The following is a 23,661-nucleotide window of genomic DNA, read 5'->3' as shown; positions in this document are numbered from 1 at the left end:
ATGCCTTGGGCTTACTCAGGGTGGTGCGTCTCCCAAGGACACAGAGTGGAGTCTGAGCCCTTCTGCTTTGTTCCTGTGAGGAACACGTGACATGCTGTGTGTTGAGCCTGAGCCACAGTGAGTGTTAGCATTGTCTAGTTGGTGATTAAAGTAAGACTCTGTGCTTTGCAGACTTGCTTGTGTGCAGACATGGTGGGAATCCCATTGTGGGGCCCATGGGCCACCTCAGCTGGAGCCTGTTCACTTGCCTGCAGTGGGGCTCGCGTGGTTATATGATACATGTTCATTGTGGCAGAGTAGAAATAAATACAGACATGATAGTGACCGAAAGTCACCCAGCATTCAAGCCATAAGCGATAACCACACATTTTATGTGTCTTTCTAGACTTTCCAATATAAACACATTCAGAGAAAAATGGGATCCTACACTACACAGTTTTTGTAACCTTTTACTCCCCATTTTGGAATGTATTTATATACGTTCTTTTGGACAGGTCCTACATCCTCAGGTCTGTGGCTACAGATTATTCTAGTTGTATAGATGTACCATAGTTTATTTAACCAGTTCTGTAATTAGACATTTAGGCTCTTTTCCTGGTTTTCACTTTATTGCTGGGAATCCCGTCTTTAAAAATGAAAAGTAGCGGAAGATGCCACACCCAGCTCACGATGAGGACCACACCTAACAAGCCGTGCCTGCAGCACTGCGCAGCACATGGCACAAAGAGAATTCAGCCCCCAGATACAAAAGCCTCCCAGAGACCACGAGACAGAAAGGGAACAGGGCCAAGCTGGGCCCAGCTCTGAGGGAAGGGTGAGCTAGAGACATTGCCTTCCGCTCCCGCCTTCGTAGCCAGAGGTCAGTGAAGGGACAGCAAAGTGGCCTGGAGCTGACCCCATGAAAGACCCGCTTTTGTGGTTACGGCTTCCTCACAGAGGGACTTTCTTTCCTCCCTTACTTGTACGTGTTCTTCTGAGCCCCTCAAGCTTCCAGAATGTTGCATTGGAAATTCCAGCTGTTTTAGCTCAGCTTCTGAACAGTGTAGCCATTGTTTGTCTTCCCATTCAGACCTTGGCTGAGGGACTTTTGAGCCCAGTAGCGCTCGACAGATAACAGGCAGCAAGTGGTTAAAAGATGAAGTAGGGGGAGGTGCCGCCCAAGGTGAGGAATTCCTCAGCCCTTTGAGGCCAGAATGACAGGTTTACCGAAGCGGGAGCAGCCTGCAGTGATGGGCCCTGTCACCCGGGCTCAGGTGTGTGCCTGCACACACACACAACCATGCAGGGTGGGCCCTGTGATGTGTGCCTGCTGGGAATCAAAACCAGGATGTTCTTTCCCTTCCTGTCTTCTTCCTCAGTTTTCATCCAAAACCTCATCTTCACCCCAGCCCATCCATTCATTCAACATGTATGTATTGAGTGGAGTGCAGTCTAGCTGGTGGCTAAGAGCACAGGTTTGTGACTTGGCCCTGGGTTTACTTTTCTGCCTATGGAACATTGGGCAGGTAGCTCAGGTTTGAGCCTTAGTTTGACTATTTGTAAAATGGGGCTTCGAATGCTTAGCCTCTGGGAAGCACTTAGGAGATGGTGGCAATCTCTTCTTAATAACAATGTCAGTATCGTCATCGTTATTCTGGTGCTTCCTGTGTTTGTGGAACCATGTGCCGTGCCCTGACCTCCCAAGCTTACAGCCTGGTGAGAAGTTAGGCCCGGTCCCCCGAGAGTTTGTCTGTCTCACTTCACAGGCGTGGAAGACATTCTGGTTAAGCCGAAGGCAGATGTTAAGAGACACAGAGTCATTGAAGAGTCCACCCACTGCGGGCCACGGGTGAGGAGGGCCTGGGAGGCTACAGCCTACTGCAGAGGGTCGGGTCTCCCATGGAACAAAAGCCACACCTTCCTCCCTTGGCTGCTGCCTGTGACGTGTTCCTTTTCTCATCCTAGGCTGTCAGGGCTGCATTAAACCTGCCAGAAGCTGCGTCATGTGATGAGGTCCGAGGGAAATGGCAGGATGCCCATCTGGGCAAAGACCAGAGGGATTTTAACATGATTGATCTGAAGTTCAAGGAGGAAGTGAACCATTACAACAATGAGATTAACAAGGTTAGTCCAGCAGCGTGTGCACTTATCACCACCATTTTGAATGCTGGTTTTTAAAAAAATTACATTTTGCTTCTCACTTAGGGCCCTGTGGAGCACTTTGGCTCTTTAACAGCTGACTGGGTGAGATGTGAGGTGGGATGTATAGAATTCATCATTTTGAAGAGCCAAGGGCTTTGTGCTCTTACTCGGTTAATGCTGAGAGGACATGCTTTGCACTTCTTTTTCGTTTTAAATGTTTGTGTTTTGGGGTGACTGCATCCATGGGGACTGAAGAATTCCTCTGGGGCCACTGTGGTGGAGGAGCAGAATGAAGGACCAAAAATACTATTGCCACTTAACATGGCGGCTGGGGGTGAAAGCCTGGGTTCAAACCCTGTCTGCCATGTACTTGGTGTGTGACTTAAAGGCAAGTGATGTAAGCAATCTGTATCTTGGTTTACTAGCCTGGAAGGAGGGATATGAGGAACACTTACCTCACAGCGTTGCTGAGAGGATTAAGGAGCTAATCTACACTATGCTCTTGACACGGTGGGAGCACTCTGGAAATTCTCCAGAGCCCCTGTCTGCTTTTCCACCAAGCCAGTTCTTCTACATCGGAGAAAGGAGAGGGAAGTCCCTGCACAGGCCAAGACCACAGCCGGGGCTCTCCACCATCTTGCCTCAGAGCTGGGGCTTCCAGTCCTGCAGCTTGAAGGAGCCAGCCTGGCCCTCACCCTGCCTTCTGGACCACAAGGCCCAGCCTGAGGGGGAGAGGGAGAAGCAAGGCCATTGCTCAACAACAGTCGGTATTTGCCTGGTGCCCTCTGAACTGGCTTCCAGGATCCCTTAGCCTGCCAGGAATGCAGACCTCTCGGTACATGTGCTGTCCCTGAGAAGTTTTCTTCGGAGGAGCCTTCCCAGCACCACTCCGAGAATCTGGAGGCCCAGCTTCCAGGCTTGACTAAGAATGCTGGGGTGTGGTCTCAGAAGCACCTCAGAATCGCTTCTTGTCCCACCAGCAACTCTCTTCCCACTGCACACCCCCCACTCCCCCCGCCCCATCTCTCCTACGTGGGTCTGGGTCTCTGCAATCCTAGTAGAAGCTTAAATAGACTCTGAGCCCCTCCCAGCGCCTCTTCAGGCTCCACCTAGAGGGTTTTGCTCATGTCTGCTGGCCCTGGAGCCAAGGCCAGACTCCCACGTGGTACTAGGGCAACATGTTGGTAAATGTAAGTGTGTCACAGGCATTGGTCCTCACTGCCAAGTGTGCAGGAAGTGAGGCTGTGCTCTGCTGGGCAGATCCACAAGGGTATCACCTCAAATTTTCTTCTTAGCCAGCTCCTTTTTAGACTCACCAACTGGATATGCTGGCCCCTCTAGTTCTCCCTTTTTATTCCCATTTGCCAGTGGCAAGAGCCTTGAGCTTCTTGGCAGAGGGTGTCAGGAGGGCGCAGCACGTGGGGGCCCTCATCATTAGACTTGTATCTAGGAGTTCTAGCAAAAAGGATGGTTGCCAAATGAGACTTCTTACCTTGAGTGGGATTTGGCCCTTATCTCTAGATAAATAGTCTGAATTTATTGCTTCCGAATCCCAGGTTTACCTTGTGATTTGGGATTTCAGATGGGAGTGAAGTCACTGACTTGATGTCTTTATTTAATCTGCAGGCATGCATGCCATTTGGCCTGCACAGACAGTTCCCAGAGAACAACTTGCAGATGATGGTGCAATCTGGAGCCAAAGGTTCAACTGTAAACACCATGCAGGTGTGAGCAAAGGCGGACTGGCTGGTTTGCCAGAGGGATGGGGTGATTGCAGGAGGCAATTTTCAGATTTCTTTCTGATTTTAAAAGGGTCCATGTGCCATATAAAACTGGCAAGTACTAAAAAATATAAAAGCATATAGAAATTAGTACCGTTAGCACATCAGTGTTAGAAACAAACACAGATATAAATGTGTGCGTGTGTGTAATCAGTCTTATCTGAGGTCCTGTCATGGTCTGCTTTCTTCATTTTTTAGTATATTGTAAGCACTGTCCTAGAGGTTTCTTTACCCTTAATTTGAGGCCCGTTACCTCCTCGGGGTCCTGCAGTACTTTTGTAGCATGTTTGCAAATGTTAACATTTCTTTTCAAAGTCTTGGTGACAGTGTAGAGCAGTGTAGGAATGGGTTTAAAAGGCTGAAGGCCTCAGCAAGTCCCTTGACTAGAGTGAAATCCAGACACATTGCCCTCCTCCCCACCCCCCACCAAGATATTAATAGGTGGTTTTATTTTCTTTTGTCCTTAAGAGTCTAAGGATTATAATAAGTTACTTTTTCTCGTGGGCCTCAGTTTCTCCATTAAGGCCCTTAGGTCCCTTCTGGGTATAACACCAAATGGTTCTGAGACATGTCTTCTTTTGCAAACACCGCCCATTTACAACTGACCCCAAATAGTAAAATCTTGATCCGTCAGCAATAGGAATGCATAGTTCTCTTCTTGAAACATGAGCGCCTTTGGTTAATTGGAAAATCTAGTTTGGCCTTCAAAATCCAGTTTTCACGCAGCTTTTTTTCGAGAGCAAGCCCTTCCTCCCTCTGCTAGGAAGCAGCATTAACACATGTGTGGATCTCTCCTTTGGGTTTCCTTTCCTCCAGATCTCATGCCTGCTGGGCCAGATTGAATTGGAAGGTCGGAGACCCCCCCTGATGGCATCTGGCAAGTCACTGCCCTGCTTTGAGCCTTATGAATTCACCCCCAGGGCTGGCGGCTTCGTCACTGGCAGATTCCTAACTGGTATCAAGCCTCCTGTATGTATTTTGGTTTTTTCTCTTGCCTCTGCTCATTGCTGGGCTCAGTGGTAGGAGGCTTGTGACCTCTACCAACAACTTAGAGCAAGGACAATCGAGTAATAAATGCCAAGCCATTTGTTGCTTTCTCACTAGACCCTGTGGCCCACAGGGACAGTAAGGATGCCACCCTGTCATGTTCAGCATTATAACACCAGAGCTTTCACAGCACCTGGAACATCATGAGTGCTAAGTGTTTGCTGAAAAATGAAAAGATGGGTAAGACCGATCCTAGGTCTGCCTTTTCCTGCCATATGCCCTCTCTATGCTGTCTTCCCTACTTTGAAGGCAGCTAGAGAGGGGATGCCCCTCACCAGGGTGCCCTCTGTTGCCAAAAAGAACATCACAGAGATTTATTTCACACTCCACCCCCACCAAGAGTACCTCCCATGGCTCCTCCTTCATGGTGGGAAAATTGACTAGCTGTGGCAAATGTCTAGTTCTTGGTTAGCAACAGACTTCTCCCCTAAGAAAAGGTTTTCTCCTCACACTTGTCAGAAATGGCTTTTTGAATGTTAGTACCTTTTGTTCCTTGGTTAGTGCATCTCTGCAAGATCAGACAACTAAATCCAGGTCGTGAAGAGGACCGGCCTTTCGTTTCAAGGCCACCAACTGCTCCAAGGGCTCATCAGTCCCACATGGGTTCTCCAGTGACCACCCATGGCCTCTGACAAAGGATGGAAGAGAGATGATACAGACCAGAACTTTTTAAACTCTGGTTGTGACCCCTTAGTGAATCATGAAATCACTGTAATAGATAGTGACTGTCATTTCTTTATAATAAAACAGAACAGGGTAGTGAAGAAAACATCCAAGTAAGGGATAGGACAGTTTCCTAAAGTTTTCCTTTGAGTTTTCTATCTGTATGTCCATGTTTGCTGATTACTATCATAAGTGTATTTCTTGTGGTGAGTTAGTTAAAACATTTGGAAAAGACTGTGTACCTCTGATAACACTGTTGGAAGCAGAATTCAGGGATGTGGACCGAATGGAAGAGTGATAAAGCCCAAGTGCCATTTCCATTTGGAAAGTGGGGTGTGCGGTGTGGGATAAAATACTGAGGGTGGAATGCATGGTTGCAGGTGGAGCTCCTGGCAAGGTAGCACAAAAGGTAAGCCACAGGGGAGGGCAGAAGCCACTGGGGCCATCGGACCTGTCCGGGCCGAGAGCCACAGGAGATCTGACTAGGCTGCCGGTGGTGTTGTTGGCCTGCACCACCCTTCAGGAAGCATCCTTCCTCACAGCCACCTCTGGGGCCCGGCCCCGCATCTCCCACAGGAGTTCTTCTTTCACTGCATGGCAGGGCGAGAGGGTCTGGTGGACACCGCCGTGAAAACCAGCCGCTCCGGCTATCTCCAAAGGTAAAAAGCACCTGCTCTGCCCCTATTAGATGGGGTCTGTGTCCCAGGACTAGTCACCTCCACGTTGTCATCTTTCACATTGTCAGTGATGGTTCACTTATAGTCCCTTTGGGTGAAAAAACTTTTTAAAAATGGCCATGGGTGGCCTGGGACAGAAAATGCAGATAAGCTTCCCCTTCTAAAAGATTGGTAGAGAGTGAGCTCAGAGGTTTATACGGAGGGCCCCTGTGTTCTGCGGATGCACACTATTCCCCCCCACCCCCTCAGGCCTGGCTCTAAGTCCTGTTCTCTGGGAACTCGGGTGACTACCCCACAGGGAGGCAGAACTCCTTTTATCCTGCCCTCAGAGGTTTTCCTGTCTCTGCTCCAGCCTTGTCCTCTCCCCTGCTGCTATGTTCCAGATTCCCCAAAGCTGCACTCCTTACTATGGTCCCTTCCCCCTTGACTGCCAAGGCTGCAGCCCATGGGGTTGGGCCAGGAAAGGGAAGGGTGGGTTTGGGGTGGACAACCCTGGGTGGTGGGGCAGCAAGGAAGCCATCTGCCGAGCTGGCGGCACCATGTGGAGAGCCGGCATTCAGCACCGCTGGACGAGTTCCCCTCTCGGGCATGGATCACACGGCCGTTTCCTTCCGTGAGCAGGGGTTACGCCCCACTTCCCATTTCTTAAATCGTTCAACAATACGTGTATAACATAGAAAAAGCTAGAAAACAAATGATCAAATAAGTCTGGGGTGAGGGGATCCTTGTGTGGGGTGGGAGTCCCTGAGGCCAATTAGATAACGCTGGGGGAAGATGTGGAGGGTCTTTGTTGGAACAGAGGAGCAGCCACCATCAGAGTAAAGTACATAAGCCTCCGCGAGCTCCATCTGCCAGTGGAGGGTTGTGGTGGGGAGGTCCCGTGCAGGGCTTCAGACAGGATGGATTGGAGGAGGCCAGCCCGGCTATGGTGGAGTTCTAGCCGGACGTCGGAAGGCTGCACCCCAAGAGTGGCCATGGAAAGGAAGAAGCCGTTGTGAAGACGTAGAGCAGCTGGCTGAAACGCAGGAGGAAGAAGCAGAGAGGCAGCAGATAAACCTAGTTGAGTTTTCAGGCCTGAGTGACAGCTCAGAGACACAGTTGACAGAGAAGAGAAAGAAAGTAAGTGTGGCGTGAGGAGTCAGCAGGAGGTTATTCAAGCAGCCATGTCCCGTGGACCTTTAAAGACAAGGCCTGATGGTCAGAAGAGGCCTGGACGCACAGCCTTGTGGGGCCTTTGCTGGTGCTGAGAGCAGGGCCCTGCGGGCAAGGAGAGCAGAGCAGAGGGCTCCAGGCAGCACCTGCAGCATTTGCAGCAGAGGGGAAGTGGTGCTCAGCACCAACCTCACCAGGCCCTGGGCTGGATGCCAAGAAGACAATGGTGACTGACACTGAATTCTGTCCTTGGAGCTTAAGGGAACAGTGGCTCCTAGAAAACCTCCTGTTAAGGTGGCAGGAAGAGACAGGGGCAGAGTGGCCAGAGGTAAGCTAAGAAGCCAGTACCAGGTGGTAGGAAGAGAGGTTGAGGGAGACAGCTGACAACTGGGAGCACTGAGGAAAAAAGGCACCAGGTTAGGGTTAGCACATCAGCATTTAGTTCCTAATGTGTCCTTAGTTTCCCTGGAAAATATCTGGACTAACCACACTGGAGAGGCATTGGGTGGGTAGCAAGCCCTCCTGCCTTACCTGCCTTATGGACCTACTGATGCTGGTCCTTGGGGAGCTCTTCAGTGCAGGGGAGTGAAAGGCAGGCAGCAGTCCCGGCTGCTGGGGCTGGATATGGGAGCCAGGGCCAAGCAATGGCAGCTAGCCTCTCGCACATGCGGCTGCAACTTCCTCCTCCCAGAAAACTATCAGGAAGCTCCCTGGTCAGGAGCTGCTGGAGCACAGAGCCTGGGGCATCGGAGCTTTGCCCAGCTGCCCTTTCCACCATCCACTGCCCTGGTCTCCTTGCAGGTGCATCATCAAGCACTTGGAGGGGCTGGTCGTCCAGTATGATCTGACAGTCCGCGACAGTGACGGCAGCGTGGTACAGTTCCTGTATGGGGAGGACGGCCTGGACATCCCCAAGACACAGTTCCTGCAGCCCAAGCAGTTCCCCTTCCTTGCCAGCAACTATGAGGTAGTTGGCCTGACCAGACCTGGCGCCTGGAGGTGGTGGGGCCCGGAGCTGCATGGTGGGCCTTGCACCCTGAGCTTTGCCATGCAGTGAGGTGGCTGTTGAAAAGCAGAGTGGGAAAAGGTTTACAAAGCACCGGTCGATGCCTTAAAACATTTGACATTTTCATAGTCCCTCAGGGGACTTTCATCACATGAGATAGCAGAAAGACACGTGTACCTCTGGAACAACAGCTACCATCTGGGGGCATTTGTCATGTGCTGGGCCCTAAGCTAAAGTGCACTGTGGGCAGCATGTGCTTTTATCCTCACCACAACCTGGGGAAGTAGGTATTCTTGTCCATTTTACAGCTGAGACCAGGAGTATTGGAGCTGAAGTGACTAGCTGCTGTGTGGCAGGGCCAGTGTCTGGACCCAGGCGTGTCTGACACACAGGCTGGTGATCTTCATACCATGCCTTGCCACTCCAAGAATGACCATCACCATTAACTGAGTAGTCACCTATTTTGCAGTCCGATACTGAAACCACTGGGACCTGCCCGTGGTCATGCAGCAGATGGCAGTGTTGAAGGTTGCACTCCGGTGCCAGCTCCTTTCTCTCCTGGTGCCTGTCCCACAGCTTTGGCTATCACTTTCTCTCCTCCTTTCTCCCTAGAAACTCCCCTGGGTTCTGCAGGGGCTCTGAACATGCTGGGATGTCCCCTGTTATCCCTGTAGCTCCTGAACCACCAGCTCCCATGTCCAGGATACACAGTGAGGGCCCTGTTTAGCAGCAGGTGCTCCGCACCTATGAGAGGCGTTGTGAAGCCTCCACACGTCTTGGGCCTGTGAAGTTGTATGACCTGGCCCTGTGTCATGCCCTTATCTCTTTGGTCTTATGTCTGTGGTTTGTTTGTTTGTCTGTTTGTTTAGGTGATAATGAAATCGAAGCATCTCCATGAAGTTTTATCCAGAGCAGATCCCCAAAAAGCTCTCCGCCACTTCAGAGCCATCAAAAAATGGCAAAGCAGGCATCCCAACACCATGCTGAGAAATGGTGCCTTCTTGAATTATTCACAGAAGATTCAGGCAGCCGTGAAAGCCTTGAACCTTGAGGGTGGGAACCAGAATGGCCGCAGCCCTGGGACTCACCAGGTGACTTGGGGGGGTGACTGTGTCCCCGGTGCCTGGAGCATATAGGCCTCAGGGATTGAAGAAATGGGTTGTTTTCTTAATAGAAGGTATAATTGTGTAATATGGCTTTCTTCACTGTTAGGAAACAAATGGCCCTCAAATAGGAACTGAAGGAGGGTACTCTTCACAAGGGTGTGGGCCGGGTTTGGGGAAACCGATTGGGACTGGTAACTTGGGTGCTCACCACCCCAGGTGGGCAGGAACAGGGAGAGTAGCCACCAGGAGTGGAGAGGGTAGCTGTGGGCAGTAGGAAGGCATGGCCTACTCAGAGGCCCCTTAGAGAGGGTGGGGGATAAATGCCCAGCATTGCTCTCCTCCCACATTCCCTTCTGCTGCTGGAGCCTCCCATTAGGCAAACACAGCTGGGAGCCAGGAGGCAGGGGAACACTTTGAACCAGTTGCTGTGGGGTAGCTTTGGGGCATCAAGTGTGTGAAAGCCTGAAAGAGGGACAGCCGTGTCCTGGTTTGCCCTAGGATGGTCCTGGCTTTGCCTTTCAACCTAACATTATTAATGATAGTTCCCCATTCTACTCTAAAAAAATTCCGGTTTGGACAGTAACTTTCCTGGTCACCCTGCCTGTGTTCCAGTGGGCTGGGATGAAGACCTCGGAGAGTCATGGTCGGGCTCGTGCATGCCAGGATGGATTCTGTTTTATCCCTGTCCTAAATGTTGGGGTGGATTTCTCATTGTCATTTGGTTCTGTCTCCTTCCCCTACTCTCATTTGGAGCCAGGCCTTTGATCCTCCTTATCCCACTGGATGTCCCAGGAAAGATAGGCCCATTCCTGGTTTCCCCCCTCATGGCTGAGGCCTTTCCTTCCTTTCAGATATTGAGAATGTGGGGTGAGTTAGACGAGCAGAGTCGAAGGAAATACCAGAAGAAGGCGGCTCCTTGTCCAGACCCCAGTCTGTCTGTCTGGCGCCCAGACATCTACTTTGCATCAGTGTCGGAAACATTTGAAAAAAAGGTGGATGACTATAGTCTCAAGTGGGCATCTCAAGCAGAGAAGAGTTATGAGAAATCAGAGCTTTCTCTTGACAGGTAATGGCATTGATTTGTCACAGGGCACGTGCAGAGGGAGAGTCTATGTCTCGGGCTCCTTCCTTACCTACTCTGGAAGGGAGGGCAGCCTCCTGAGTTCGAGCCTCCAGGAGGAGGGAGGGAAGTAAAATAGAAAGGACACCTTGCAGGCCCAGAGGGCTCCAAGACAGGCAAGGGCAAATAGGCAGGAATGGACACCCCTGCCTGGCCCAGGGCAGAGAAAAATGCTCTCCTGGGTGGAAGCTTGCAGAAATGACTCTCTCTTGAGTTTGGTGTGGTGGCCATGGCTAATTGAGAGTCAGGGAATCTGCTCGCCATTCAGCAGCTTCTAACTCTGACCCAAGGCAAATCATTCTCTGCCCTGTGACCCTATGGCTCAGCCTTTCATGAGGGGTTGGATCTGATTTACTCTAATACTCCTTTGAGCCTTGGATTCGGAAGTCTTAAGAAAGAAGGAGCATGTGCAGTTCTCAGCTTAGTCTCGTTCACCGATAAATAAATAAATAGACAAACAAACCAACCCTGTGGTCTAGGCAGGTGGGAAGCTAGGCAGGTACCAGCCCCGAGCCACATCAGGTTACAACATCAGAAGCACCCCCAGGGAGGCCTGCTGCAAGGTTGGTATTGGAGCGGTTGTCAGGGGATCCTTTGCACTCAGCTTGCCGAGCCTGGCCGGCAAAGCTGGAAGACCTCCAAGGTGTAGGCCCTGGCCCGGCTGCTCGGGGAGACTAGCCGAGTCCAGGAGTGGGCCTGCAGGCGGAAGTTGGGAATCGGTAAAGGCAAATGAGCAAAGGCAAATGCATGAGTGGAGGAACCAGAGGGGAGGAGCAGGGCTGTCTCTCTGCCCTTTAATGTGACTTCTCTAGTCAGGCCTCAGAGAGGCCCGGTCAGAATAAATTATGCTGAGTTATCACAGCTGCCGGCAGGGCTTTCCCTGAAAGAGTGAGACCCTGATGCCCTGTCCCCTTCACCCTTCTCCCTGCAGCTCAGGACACTGGCTGTGTACCTTCAGAAGGACGGGCAGTGCCGTATTGGGAGTGGGGAGAGATGAACCCTGGAGGGGGCGGGGCATCATTTGGGTTTGCAGGACCAAGATGGGGAGGTGATTCCACCTCAGTGGCATTCACAGGGGACCTGTTAGGAGGCAGCAAGCTCTGGGTGAATCTCTAAAGTTCTGGAGGTATTTGAAGGTTCTTTTCTGTCAGGAAGACTGATAGGTACTCAGACCTCACTGGTTACACCCATAATAGTTCAGTGAACGCCTTCCTAGTTTATACAGGGGGAGGTGGGGAGAAAAGAATCGAAGGAAAACGTGAAGAGCGAGCTCAGAAATACTCACTGCTTTGGGGACTCACGGTAACTGGTGCAGAGTGGGAACTTGGTGTTCTCGGAGCAAACACGAACGGTCCGAGTATGGATGTCTAGCACTTCAGCCACCCAGCTGAGATCTGTACTGCATAATTTAGGACATCCCAGGGTCACTAGCAGGATTTGAAGGATTAGGAGGATCATTTGCCTAGGGAAAACAAGCCCAGAAAGAGGGAGAGCTAATACTCCATGCACCCTGGCTTTGGGTGGTGTTGACAGCTCCTAACAGACAGACAGGTGGTGTCTGTGCTCCTAGTCGTGCCCCCCTCTCTACCCCATTCCAGGCTGAGGACCCTGCTGCAGCTCAAGTGGCAGCGCTCACTATGTGATCCGGGTGAGGCCGTGGGCCTACTGGCTGCCCAGAGCATTGGGGAGCCCTCCACACAGATGACCCTGAACACTTTCCACTTTGCTGGCAGAGGCGAGATGAATGTCACTCTGGGCATTCCGAGGTACGGGGCTACATGGGTGCATAGCATGGGATCTTTCCTAAGCCCACTCCCGGGGAGGAAGTCATTCAGTGGGGGGTGGGGCGGGGGGCGTCTTATCCAAAATGGCGATTAGAGTTGGACTTCCTGGAGCCCAACTGGTTTCTATGGTTGGATCAGTGCCCAAGCCTCTTGGAATCTCTCTTTATCCCTCTGCCAACTCCTGTATCCGTGACCTGGGACACTTGTGGAGCTACACTTCTGGGGTCGGGACTCAGGAGCAGAGGTTGTTAACAAGCCACATGCACTTGGCTGCCTAACTCTGGGGGCACCAATCACCTAGAACGTAACCCACAGTGGCCCTTCCAATACATGTACACATCTGTAGGGTAATGGCCACTGGACAAGAGGAAAGAGTGGGAGACTCACTTGCATTGAATGCCTGACCTTGCCACTTTTTAGCAGAGAGACTGGGGTTCCTCAACTTCCCTAACCTCAGGATCCTTGACCTGTGGAAGGGCGGAGGCCAGGGCCCACCATGCAGTTGGACCATGTGGGCTGACAACTCAGGGGCAAGGCCAGGAGCATCATGGTGCCTGCATCCAGTAGGAGCACTATAGGTGATAACTTTATCATCCTTGCATCTCTCATTTGTTCCATAAGCTCTTAGTAAGCACCCACTGTATGTAAGGCACAGGTGATAGGAAACAAGAATAATACTAGCCTGTCCTTGAGGAGCCCGTGCTCCTATGGAGAAAATTGATAGGTGGGTCACTTGCTGTCACTCACTGGGCCAGAGCTGGGACTTTCTGATCCAGCGTACTTCCTTGCAATATCCCAAGGCTTCTCAGATCCCAGAAGAGCCGTAATATCTTGATAAGAAAGGCCTCGCAAAAATAGGGAGTCTGGGTACCTCTTACAATTAGATGTGCCCATGTTCTGTGACAGGTTGAGGGAGATTCTCATGGTGGCCAGTGCCAACATCAAGACGCCCATGATGAGCGTGCCCGTGTTCAACACCAAGAAAGCACTGAAGAGAGTAAAAAGCCTGAAGAAGCAGCTCACCAGAGTGTGCTTAGGGGAGGTAATGGTCTCTTGGAGCTGGCTAAGAGTGGGTGGAGGCATTTTCCTGCATCTTCCATCTCTGAAGAACAGATTTGCTGACCATTGAGACCCTGGGTTCAGACTCCCATGAATGAGGGAGAAGCTTTCTCTGCCAGGTGCTGAGCAGGGAGGGATGAACCAGTAAGCTTTAGAAGTAATCCATCAGTTTATAGCTTTTTCGCATGCCTTAAAAATAAAAATGCTTTCTGCGGTAACTTACTAGCCCCGCTGGAGTCCGCTCCCTGCAGCCTTGGGCCATCCTCTGGAGATGACCCACCAGCCGTGGGCACCTGTCCCCCGAGGATTCACACTGGCAGAACTCAGTGGGGTTCCTTTGGGGTTTGGGCCTGTGGTCCCTCCCCCTCTCCCCCTAAACCCTTGGATTTCCCGAAACCATGACTGTCATGCACAGTCCCCTGGGACTCAGGCAAGTTAGGTTCTCTCTGTCCCTCTGGTTCAAGGTGTTGGAGAAAATTGATGTCCAGGAATCCTTCTGTATCGGAGAAAAACGGGACAAGTTTCAAGTGTATCAGTTGCGGTTTCAGTTCCTGCCACGTGCACATTACCAGCAGGAGAAGTGCCTGAGACCTGAGGACATCCTGCACTTCATGGAGACGAGGTTAGCACTCAGGCCGCATTTGTTGTTTGACTTTGTCATTGCCCTTGAGTGCTCCAGGCTGTAGGACTCCTGGAGATTGGCTGCATTTCTCTAAATGGATCCTTCAAGGGCAGTGTTTGGGAAAACAGCAGGCCCTGTAGCCTAATTTGGAAACCTCACTGCTAATCTGGCCTGTGGGTGTGATTGCATTAACCACGCACCACTCTGTGAAAACTTAACTTCTCTCTGGTTGACGAGTCTTGTCGTCTTGGGTTTGGAGGCTTTAAGACGTGGAAGTATAGGTACCGGAAGGAGGAGGGAGCCCCATCACAGGGTACCACTGTAAGGTCAGACTAGCACATGGTGTTGGTTTTTGACATGATGTTCCAGGCAGCATAATGTTGTTCCTAATACATTTCTAGTCTGTGTAATAATGAGCAGTCTACTGATAGCATGCTGCTTTTAAACCCCAATTCTAAGCTGGGGTTACCTGCAACTTCTTACAGAGAAATTCTGGTTCCCTTCTGGTAGGGAGAATGAACATTCTTTTTTTCTCAAGTGCAAGTTAGTGCTGGACACTTGGAAAGCACAGGCTACCACACTGAGTACCCAGGAGTAGGATGGTCGACACATTGGGGCTGGGGTAGGCCAGGAAGAGCCAGCGAAGCACTTTTGACTCACCAGCGGACCCTAGATCATGCCGTGCAAACTCAAATGGTTGCAGGGCCCAGCAGGAAGCAGGCCAGTGAAGAAGGCCGGGAGGTCTCTGACAGGCTGGAGAGTACAGAACCTGCCTCAGGACAGGCATGTGGGCCACAGTGGCCCGATCTCCTAATTCAAAAAAACAAAAAGCCTCTTTCCCTGTTTTTTTTTTCTGTCTTTGGCTGTTTAGTTGCTTGTTGATGCTTTTATAAATAAGCCTCTTAGTTTTTAAATATCAGCAACTAATTCATACATTTTCAAAAGCTTGGTGACGCCCAAACAGATCCCATCTGTCAGCAGGATTTGGTCACAGACCACCAACCACTGCCTCTAATCTAGACCAGTTCTCAGATCTTCCTGGAGCCTCCCCAAAATGGAGAATCAATGGGGCAGAGTGGAAGCAGAGTTCACTGCTTTCAGTCATCCCACCAACCTTTACTGAGCAACGCCCACACTGGATGTAGTGTGGCCAGGAGAGAGCGGCTGTTCTGCCACTGGCCCTCTTCTCTCTGACCTGAAGATGTGACCTGGCCTCAGGCCAGCCCTCTAAACATGTGGTGTTCAGGACAGTGGGTATCATGATAGATGGGCTTGGATGTGAAGTCATCCCCTTGGAAAGGGGCCACCACTGGGCAAATCCTGACCCAATCTACATGAGCCCGGATGAAATTGTTGCAATTTACATGAGCCCGGGTGAAGTTGTCACAATTTACATGAGCCCAAGTGAAGTTGTCGCTGTCTGGGCCTTGGGGAATACGTGCATCACCATCCACATGGGTGGAGAAGGTTCCTTTTACCAGGCAGACCCAGTGCTCTCAAGACGCTGGGCCATGTCACAAGAGACGTGTCTCCAGCCTGCCGGCTCATTAATTAACAGGGAGGAACAGAACTCCCAAGTGCGCCGCATGTTTGTGCTGGCCAGGCAGCCCTTTTCTGAGAAATGGGAATTAGGATCACATGGCCTCTTGAGACTTGTCAAGAGCAGGCGAAGCTGGATAGTGTGCCCTGTTTTTATTCACCTAGGGCTTTGCCTGCTGAGCAGGTAGGTCAGCATGAGGCATGTACCAGGCTGTGCTTAGAGTTCTTCCTACTTCTGTTATCTTGGAGAATTGAAAAATTCATCGCCTTTAAACAATTTTTTTCTTGATGAGGGCCAGCCCTGGCTTCTTACCAGCAGCCAAGTACTTTTTCAGCTCCTAGTTTGTATTTTGCTTGTGCACTTGAAAAGCTGTGATAAACAAAGCCATGTGCAGTAGCTCTCGGTGGAGCTACTCTGACTCGAGCACATCGGGCCAAAAATAAGAGAAGGAGCAATGTGTGAACTGGGGTGTGCTTTGGACAGTGCTTGACAGGCTTGGGCAGCGTAGCAAGCACAATGAGACCTCTTACGGACCATGAGGCAACGTGAGTGTGTGCTCTCAAAGAGTGACACCCCCGCCCCTGCAGGAAACCTTTCTCCTTCCTTTCTCCCTTCCCTCCCCCACCTCCTCCACCTCTGTTTCTCTCTCTTCTCCCCTACCCTCCCTCCCATCCCATCTCTTCTCCCAACTATTGGCTCATGAGACTATTTGACAATAGATTGGAGAAGAGAAAGAGACACAGAGGCATTTGTCTAGATGGCAGTGTGTATGCATTGAAGTTTCTGTAAATATTTTTACTGACACCTGTCACTTTGGATGTTTGTATAAGCTATCTGGGCGGTTGGCCGGGGGCGGTGAAGTCACAAGAGCACCAAGCCTGGAGTCGGGTGGAAGTTCTGGCCTCCTGTTCCCAGCCATGAAACGACCAAGCTAGAGTGTGCAATTACAGCTTCTGGGAGTCAGACTTTGCAAGCAGCAGGTGGCGGAGCAGTTGCCAGGCACTCCTGGAAACAGCCAAGGGTCATATTCTCTGTTTGCAATTATTTATGTGGGATGGGCGGTGTCTCTGCAGCCTACCCATCCTGTTCCCTTTTAGTTGCCACATTCTGACAAATAGCAAAACCTTCACAGGACAGTCATTGTGCGCCTTCAGTTCCCTAGCTCGTGGCAAAATCACAGAGGGGCAAACTTGTTTGCACCCACAGGAGAACTCTGGCGTACTGGTAACATGTCTACCACTTGTCAGGGTGCATTCAGCTTTCTCAATTTCTCACCTGTTCTCCCGCAGTCTTGTTCACTGGAAGAGGCAGTTTAGGCAGAAAGGATGCCCAGCAAGGGGGGATTAAGGAAGGTCTCCGTGGGGACTTTCATCTGCACTTAGACCCAGCCTTGAGGGGTGGATGCAACTCCAGCAGGTAGCAAAGGGGTTGGAGAAATTGCTGGCAGAGGGAGCCCAGAGGATGCACGGGGGGGGGGGCAGAGCAGATGGGTAGTTGGGGTTGGGGCCAATTCTGGAGGACTGGAGCCTCGGAGGGGCGACATGGCTGCAAAGCCACTGGTCTAGAGAGTCTGAGGAGTCAGAGCAGCAGCCCCGAAGCAGCGGGAGGTGACGAGCAGTGGTCATAGCGCTTTCCACACCCCCATCCCATCTCGTTTCGTCTCCTCTCTGCAGTGGGCTCAGGTCGCAGCGGACATGTCCCACCATGCAGACGAGATCAAGGCCTTCCTCCTGGGTCTCTGGCTGGATCCAGATTTGAACCAGAGCCTGACATTCCAGAAACTTCTCTTTTGCCCCCTCTTCTCAGTTAGATTGTATCTTCTCAAGTCAAGCCTGGCCTTCCCTTATCAGGCCCTGGTCCCCATCCCCAGCACCTGGCAACCAGGTTCTTCCCTGGATTGGTGGGTGAGGAGCCTTTTTTCTGCCAAGGGCAGAAACCTCAGCAAAACCATAAACTTTAAAAAGTTAAAAAAAAAAAAAATGAGGAGGGAGAACAATAGTCTTTTGCTCTTAATAAGAAAAATAGTAAAGGGGCACCTGGGTGACTCAGTCGGTTAAGCGTCCAACTCCGATCATGATCTCACGGTTTGTGAATTCAAGCCCCACATCAGGCTGTGTGCTGACAGCTCGGAACCTGGAGCCTGCTTCGGGTTGTGTCTCCCTCTCTCTGTTCCTCCCCTGCTCTCTCTCTCTCTCTCTCTCTCTCTCTCTCAAAAATAAAGATTAAAAAAAAAAGGTTAAAAAAAAAAGAAGAATAGTAAATATTTGCCTTCTTCTTAAGACCCCACTCCTGTATTTTCACCCTTGCTTTGCTCCCAGGGCACATGATATGCACATTATAGGTGCTGAGACAGTACAGGATGCTGGCTGGCTGGCTGAGGGACCTGATCCTTAATATAATTAAAAGCAGTCCATTTTGGCATGCTGTTCTGGCCTGAAGAGGAAGAAAGGCAAGAAGGAGATAATGTGAAAAAAGAAGAGCAGGGTTGGGGGAGGGAGGGGTGCAGGGAGGCAGGGCAAGGCCTTAAGGGAGCTTAAAAATAGAAAACTCAGGAGGAAGAGGCAAAGGGCCAAGAAAGGCCCCCAGGCTCTGCTTCAAGTTGGTTCTTTTAAATTGGTCTGGTTCCAACTTGTCGACATGATTTATTGCCACAAAGTAAGTTATCAGTGCCTTTAAAACTCTGATGAACTCTTGCACATCTTAGCTCTTCCATCAAATTGTTGGGGCTCATACCCCAAGGAGACAAGAGCTGTTAGGCCTGTGCTGCACCACTTTCTGGAGATGCTGCAGGGGCAGGCAGGGGATGGTCCTAGTCCTGGCTGGACTCCCCTCCTGCTGGAGAGTCTGCTGTCCCTTTCAGACTCTGGCCACAGCAGCGCTAGCAACTTTGACTTACGGAACACCCACTCTGCCAGGCCTCATGACAGTTATTGGACAGGGGGTTGTTTCTAATCCTTAAAACAAGACTGCACGATGCATATTCATACCCACATTTTACAGATAAGGGAGTTAAGGCTCCAGAGACTGTCATGCTTAAAGTCACGCACCTGAGGAGTGGCAGGACATGTGTGCAGACCAGGCCTGGTGGGCTCTGGAGCAGTGCTCTGTCTGTGCCCTTTAGAAACTGCAAGAGGGGGATAGGAGACGCTGTATCTCTGTCTCATGTGTAAATCCCCGATGCCCCCTTAGATGGCTGTGAGATCCTTGGGCGGAACATCCTACACCCGCAAGGAGGGCAGAGTAGAGATGCTTGTATTGAATGGGGCTGTGTGGCTTTCTTCTCATTTTAGATTCTTTAAAATTCTGATGGAATCCATCAGAAAGAAGAACAATAAAGCCTCAGCTTTCAGAAGCGTAAACACTCGGAGAGCTACCCAGCGGGATCTAGACAACACTGGGGACTCAGAGAGGAACCGGGTGAGTGAGTCCCCCAGGGGCCCCTCTAGGACCAGCACAGGGAGGGTCCCAGGCTGAGAAGCCCATAGGGTGGCTGTTGGCTTAGTCTTCTCCCCTGAAAAAACTCTGGGGTTGTTTTCAGCACTCCTCAAGCCCCTTCCTGGATTTGGCCCATATCTCCCTGTACCTCTCCATTTACCTGCTGTGCTGATAGGGTCAGGGGGTGCTGCCAGACAGCAGGTCTGGCTGGCACTGGGTGAAGGCACATGGTCATCTATCTGTCTCCTCTCAAGGACCACTCTGTGAGTGATTTTTATCCTGAGGACAGGCTGAAAGTATTGGTACCTGCTGGGCTTTGGAATTCTTTTTCTGGTTTCATGTTGCTCTGCCTTTGACTTCCCTGGGCCAGATGAACCGAGGCCCACAGAGCACTGGCAGGAATTAGTAGAGGCGTTTTGAAGCAGGAAATTTGGGCCGCTGTAATAAAAAAAAGGAAGGAGTCAGGGAAAAGCTACTAGGGGCAAAATAGTCCAGGAATGGTGACAACCTCATCTGCAAGGAGACCCAGGGGTAGTGTGGGGACAGGTCCCCTACTGTCATCTGAGCCAACAGCAGCTTGTAGGGCTATATAGCAATAGCTGTGCCAATGCAGCCAACCTGTGGGGGCGCTGGCGGCAGAGGATCGCAGTGAAGACTTAGTACGGCCTTAAGGTAGACCAGAGAGAATGCTAGGTCTCTGGCCCGGGAAGTCTACCAGTTGGCTAACTCAAGCACAGATGGGTATAGGTGGTCTTTGAAAGGTTACTCCGTTTATCCTTAAGTCACCCAGAAGAAGACTATAAGAAACTAGGAGCCAAGGTCAGTAAAGAAAGGTATAAATGTTTGGTTTTTAAAATGCTTAATAGCCCACCAAGATAATCCTTTCTCTTCATCTCCATCTAGAACAAAAATATTTGGAGCAATATTTTATACCATTTTCTTTTAATGACTTGGAAAGCCTGGTCCCTTTTCTGAAATTTTTTCTTTCTTTCTTTTTTTTTTTTTTTAATTTTTTTTTTAATGTTTTTATTTATTTTTGAGAGAGAGAGAGAGAGAGAAAGAGCATACAGGGAAAGGGCAGAGAAGGAGACACAGAATCTGAAGCAGGCTCCAAGCTCTGAGCTGTCAGCACAGAGCCCGACGTGGGGCCTGAACTCACAAACCATGAGATCATGACCTGAGCTGAAGTCGGAAGCTCAACTGACTGAGCCACCCAGGCGCCCCCCTTTTCTGAAATTTTTTTAAATGCAAGGTTTTGCAGGTGGTACATGTGACAATGAAGCTTGAAGAGAAGGAGACAGGGAGTGCAGGGCTGTCCCAGAGCAGGGACTGGATGGACAGGGTGGCCAGGTGGAAGGGTAGGTAGGTAGATGGGTGGTTGGGAGGGTGCCAGGTGGAGGTATAATGAATGGATGCATAGATAGGCAGGTGGGTGGCTGGGTGGGTGAGTGAGCTGAAAAGGATGTGTGGGTAGATAGATGGATTCACCAAGCACTCGGTTTTAGAGCCAGTCTTTTTTCCTCCTTGTCCCCAAACCACAGGGAGAGCAGGAGGGTGATGAGGAAGAGGAGGGGCACATTGTGGATGCTGAAGCCGAGGAGGGAGACGCTGATGCTTCTGATACCAAGCGCAAGAAGAAACAAGAGGAGGAGGTGAGGGGACTGGCCAAGGTGAAGGGGCTATGGTCACATCCATCCTGTGTCACACCTGCAGGATTATTGCTCACCACATATGGCCACACCTTTGCTATCCTGCTGGAACCCATTAGGAACCCTGGGACAAGTCTGGCCTGCCCAGCACACTTGTCGATGAAGAAGATGAAGTTCACAGGGCAGGATTGGGCAGGGGCCATCCCAGGACTGTCCTTCGGCTCTGGATGGAATCAGATTCAGGGACCCAGAGGCTTTTGCAAGGAGCTGAAGTCAGGCTGCCTCTTGTTTTTTACAGTGAAAATATACCAAAACCAGTCTTGCCATGACTGCTGCTGGGACAAAGGGCAGATTAGAGGGGCTGAGGAAATTGACGGGCAAGAGAGAGCCCAAGGAGGGTGGAAGAGTGTTGGGAGTTGGGACTGAGAGGCCACCATTCCCAGGGGAAGGGCCAACGGGCGAGAGGAGGAGGCAGCCCAGGGCAGGCCTGGTGGGCCTCTATAGGGGTGCTTGTTTTGCAGGCACAGTCCAGACAGATGGGAGGGAGGGGCCAGGTGACACAGACTGCACTCTATCCCCTGCCAGGTCGATTATGAGAGCGAGGAGGACGAGGCTGGGGAGGAGAACGACGATGAGGACATGCAGGAGGAAGGGCATGGCCCCGGGGAAGGTGCTGAGAAGGCCCAGGAGCAGGATGAAGAGGTGGGCTCAGGCCCCGAGGAGGACTCGGCCCCTGCCGCCCCCCTCACACAGCCCCGGAAATCCACCCGCGTCAGGGAGCCCCAGGGAGCCGAGGCCATGGAGCGCCGTGCGCAGGCCGTGCGCGAGTCCCACCCATTCATAGAGGACTACCAGTACGACACCGAGGAGAGCTTGTGGTGCCAGGTCAGTGCCCGCTGCCCAGCTCCTCCCCACGCGGGCCGGGTGGCGTGCGGGGCCTGTGGCAGTCGGTTGCAATCTCCTTATGATCTCAGATCCCTTAAAGAATCTGGTGACCACCGTGACCCCAGTGCCTCAAATCACTACCCCACCCATTTGACTCAAACCCCTAGCGGGCCAGTACTTTCGGACTCTTCAAGAACAGTGTGTGTCTGTGGGTCTGATGGGCCAGGCCCTGGAGTGGAGGCACTTCTAAGCATCCCCCCATTCCGTCTTCAGTCCTACCGAGTGGACGGATGTCAGAGTTGCAGAGGCAAGCAGGAGCGCGCCACTTCCCCACCCCCGTGGCCTGTGGTCTGCAACGGCAGGGTGCACCGTTCCCTCCAAGGCTGGGTGGTCAGGATGCCTTTGCTCCTACACATGGGCTGACGTTTTTGACCTTCACTTTGACCCAGTCCAGTGGCTCCCAAACGGCAATGTAGATAAGAGTCATTGAGCAGGTTACACACGAAACAATGAGTGTGACACTTTGTGGTGATCAAAAGTCTATCAAGGGCACTGTTGAGCAGACATGATTTTTATCAGCATCTGTGAAGGTGTCGCTCTACTGCTGTCATCTTCGCCTGGGTGACTGGAGATGGCTGCTCTGTGTGGTTGGTTAAGGCACCCAGTGTTCGCCTGTGCAGACCCAGCCAATCTGCCCCAGCAGGACCGTCTGTCCCCAGCCAAGGTGTTTACTACACAGGCTTTGAAGGCCTCACCCAGGGAGCCAGTTGGGGGCCCTCTACCTCCTTCTCAGGGCCGGGGGCAGCCCCTTCCCTGATGCAACCCTCCTTCCTCTTGCAGGTGACAGTGAAGCTCCCTCTGATGAAGATCAACTTTGACATGAGCTCCCTGGTAGTGTCCTTGGCCCAGGGCACCGTCATCTACGCGACAAAGGGCATCACGAGGTGCCTCCTGAATGAAACCACCAATAAGAAGAACGAGAAGGAGCTTGTCTTAAACACAGAAGGAATCAACTTGCCAGAGCTGTTCAAGTATGCCGAGGTGTGCGCCCTCTCCAGGTTGTCTGCTGGCCGGGACGAGGTCCTCACACTGACTCAGGGGCTGGCCACGGGGAGGCGAGACGCCAACCATGTTACCCGGGGCCTCTTCTTGGGATGCACTGTGCATATTAGCCTAGTTAAGACTTCGGTAACTTTATCTCACCCACACTTTCTTGGAGTAGTTTGGCTAGAATTTTTTTCTCCTTGAAATTAATATGTCTCCAAAGTAGATTTGTAAAATGTAGTTTGTGGAGTCACTGGCCTGAGAGCTGCTCATTTTATCTGGGGAAGGTGGCCCTGGGAGCAGAGGTGGCTCAGACCAGCCTGCCGGTGCCTGGTGCTGGCAAACGCCTGTGTGCTGTGCCCCACCTGCTCCACCAGCACGTCTGTCATCCTTCTGGGCTGTTTCTTCATTCTTCTGCTTCATTGTGTCTCCGAGAACCTTCTGAGGTGCTCTCAACCCCTGGGCACAAGTGTTTCCCCAAAGAATACTGAGGTGTCGGGACCCCTGTAGCCCACCACCCTCCCCAGTGTGCACCCAGCTCACAAATCTCTCCCTACCTGGAACACTTCTCCCACAGCAGAGGCCCGCCTCCAGGCCTGCCTGGAGCCTTTCACTGGGTGCCTCCCAAGGACAGGGCAGGGTGGGCTCGTACCTCCTGAGAGCCAGCCACCAACAGGGCAGACTCTGTCATGCCTGGGAGGGTTGTTTAAACAAGGCCAAAGTCTCCACCATCTCCTGTGGGGACGAGCTGCCATAGTGCAGAGCCACCTTGGGCCCCTGACGAGCGGGGCCCCCGTGGAGCTGCCCTGTCACTGCCCCATGTGCCCTGGAGACAAGTTTAAGTGTCACTGCTGGAGAACGTCCCTCACCTACCAAGGGAAGCCTCCATCCTAGGAGACAAGTCTATCTTTTAAATAAACAAATAAGAAAATAGCTTCTTCTGGCCAACCTGCACCTCTGCTTACACTCT

General features: G+C 51.6%; 1 protein-coding gene across 1 annotated transcript in view; it reads left to right on the top strand.

Annotated features, from left to right (window-relative positions):
• POLR1A (RNA polymerase I subunit A) overlaps positions 1-23,661 on the top strand; it is a 74,232-nt gene that overhangs the window by 48,288 nt on the left and 2,283 nt on the right. Inside the window, exons 17-31 of the mRNA XM_043603894.1 lie at positions 1,746-1,828; positions 1,945-2,103; positions 3,748-3,846; positions 4,719-4,871; positions 6,189-6,271; positions 8,243-8,408; positions 9,317-9,538; positions 10,405-10,619; positions 12,272-12,439; positions 13,364-13,499; positions 13,981-14,138; positions 18,969-19,095; positions 20,655-20,765; positions 21,348-21,647; positions 22,488-22,688. Coding sequence (XP_043459829.1) covers positions 1,746-1,828; positions 1,945-2,103; positions 3,748-3,846; positions 4,719-4,871; positions 6,189-6,271; positions 8,243-8,408; positions 9,317-9,538; positions 10,405-10,619; positions 12,272-12,439; positions 13,364-13,499; positions 13,981-14,138; positions 18,969-19,095; positions 20,655-20,765; positions 21,348-21,647; positions 22,488-22,688 — 2,381 coding nt within the window. The remainder of the gene's footprint in view (positions 1-1,745; positions 1,829-1,944; positions 2,104-3,747; positions 3,847-4,718; positions 4,872-6,188; positions 6,272-8,242; positions 8,409-9,316; positions 9,539-10,404; positions 10,620-12,271; positions 12,440-13,363; positions 13,500-13,980; positions 14,139-18,968; positions 19,096-20,654; positions 20,766-21,347; positions 21,648-22,487; positions 22,689-23,661) is intronic.

This window comes from Prionailurus bengalensis, chromosome A3 (genome assembly GCF_016509475.1).
Source record: "Prionailurus bengalensis isolate Pbe53 chromosome A3, Fcat_Pben_1.1_paternal_pri, whole genome shotgun sequence".
NCBI classification, from domain to species: Eukaryota; Metazoa; Chordata; class Mammalia; order Carnivora; family Felidae; genus Prionailurus; species Prionailurus bengalensis.
This window is presented reverse-complemented; position numbering and strand designations above follow the sequence as displayed.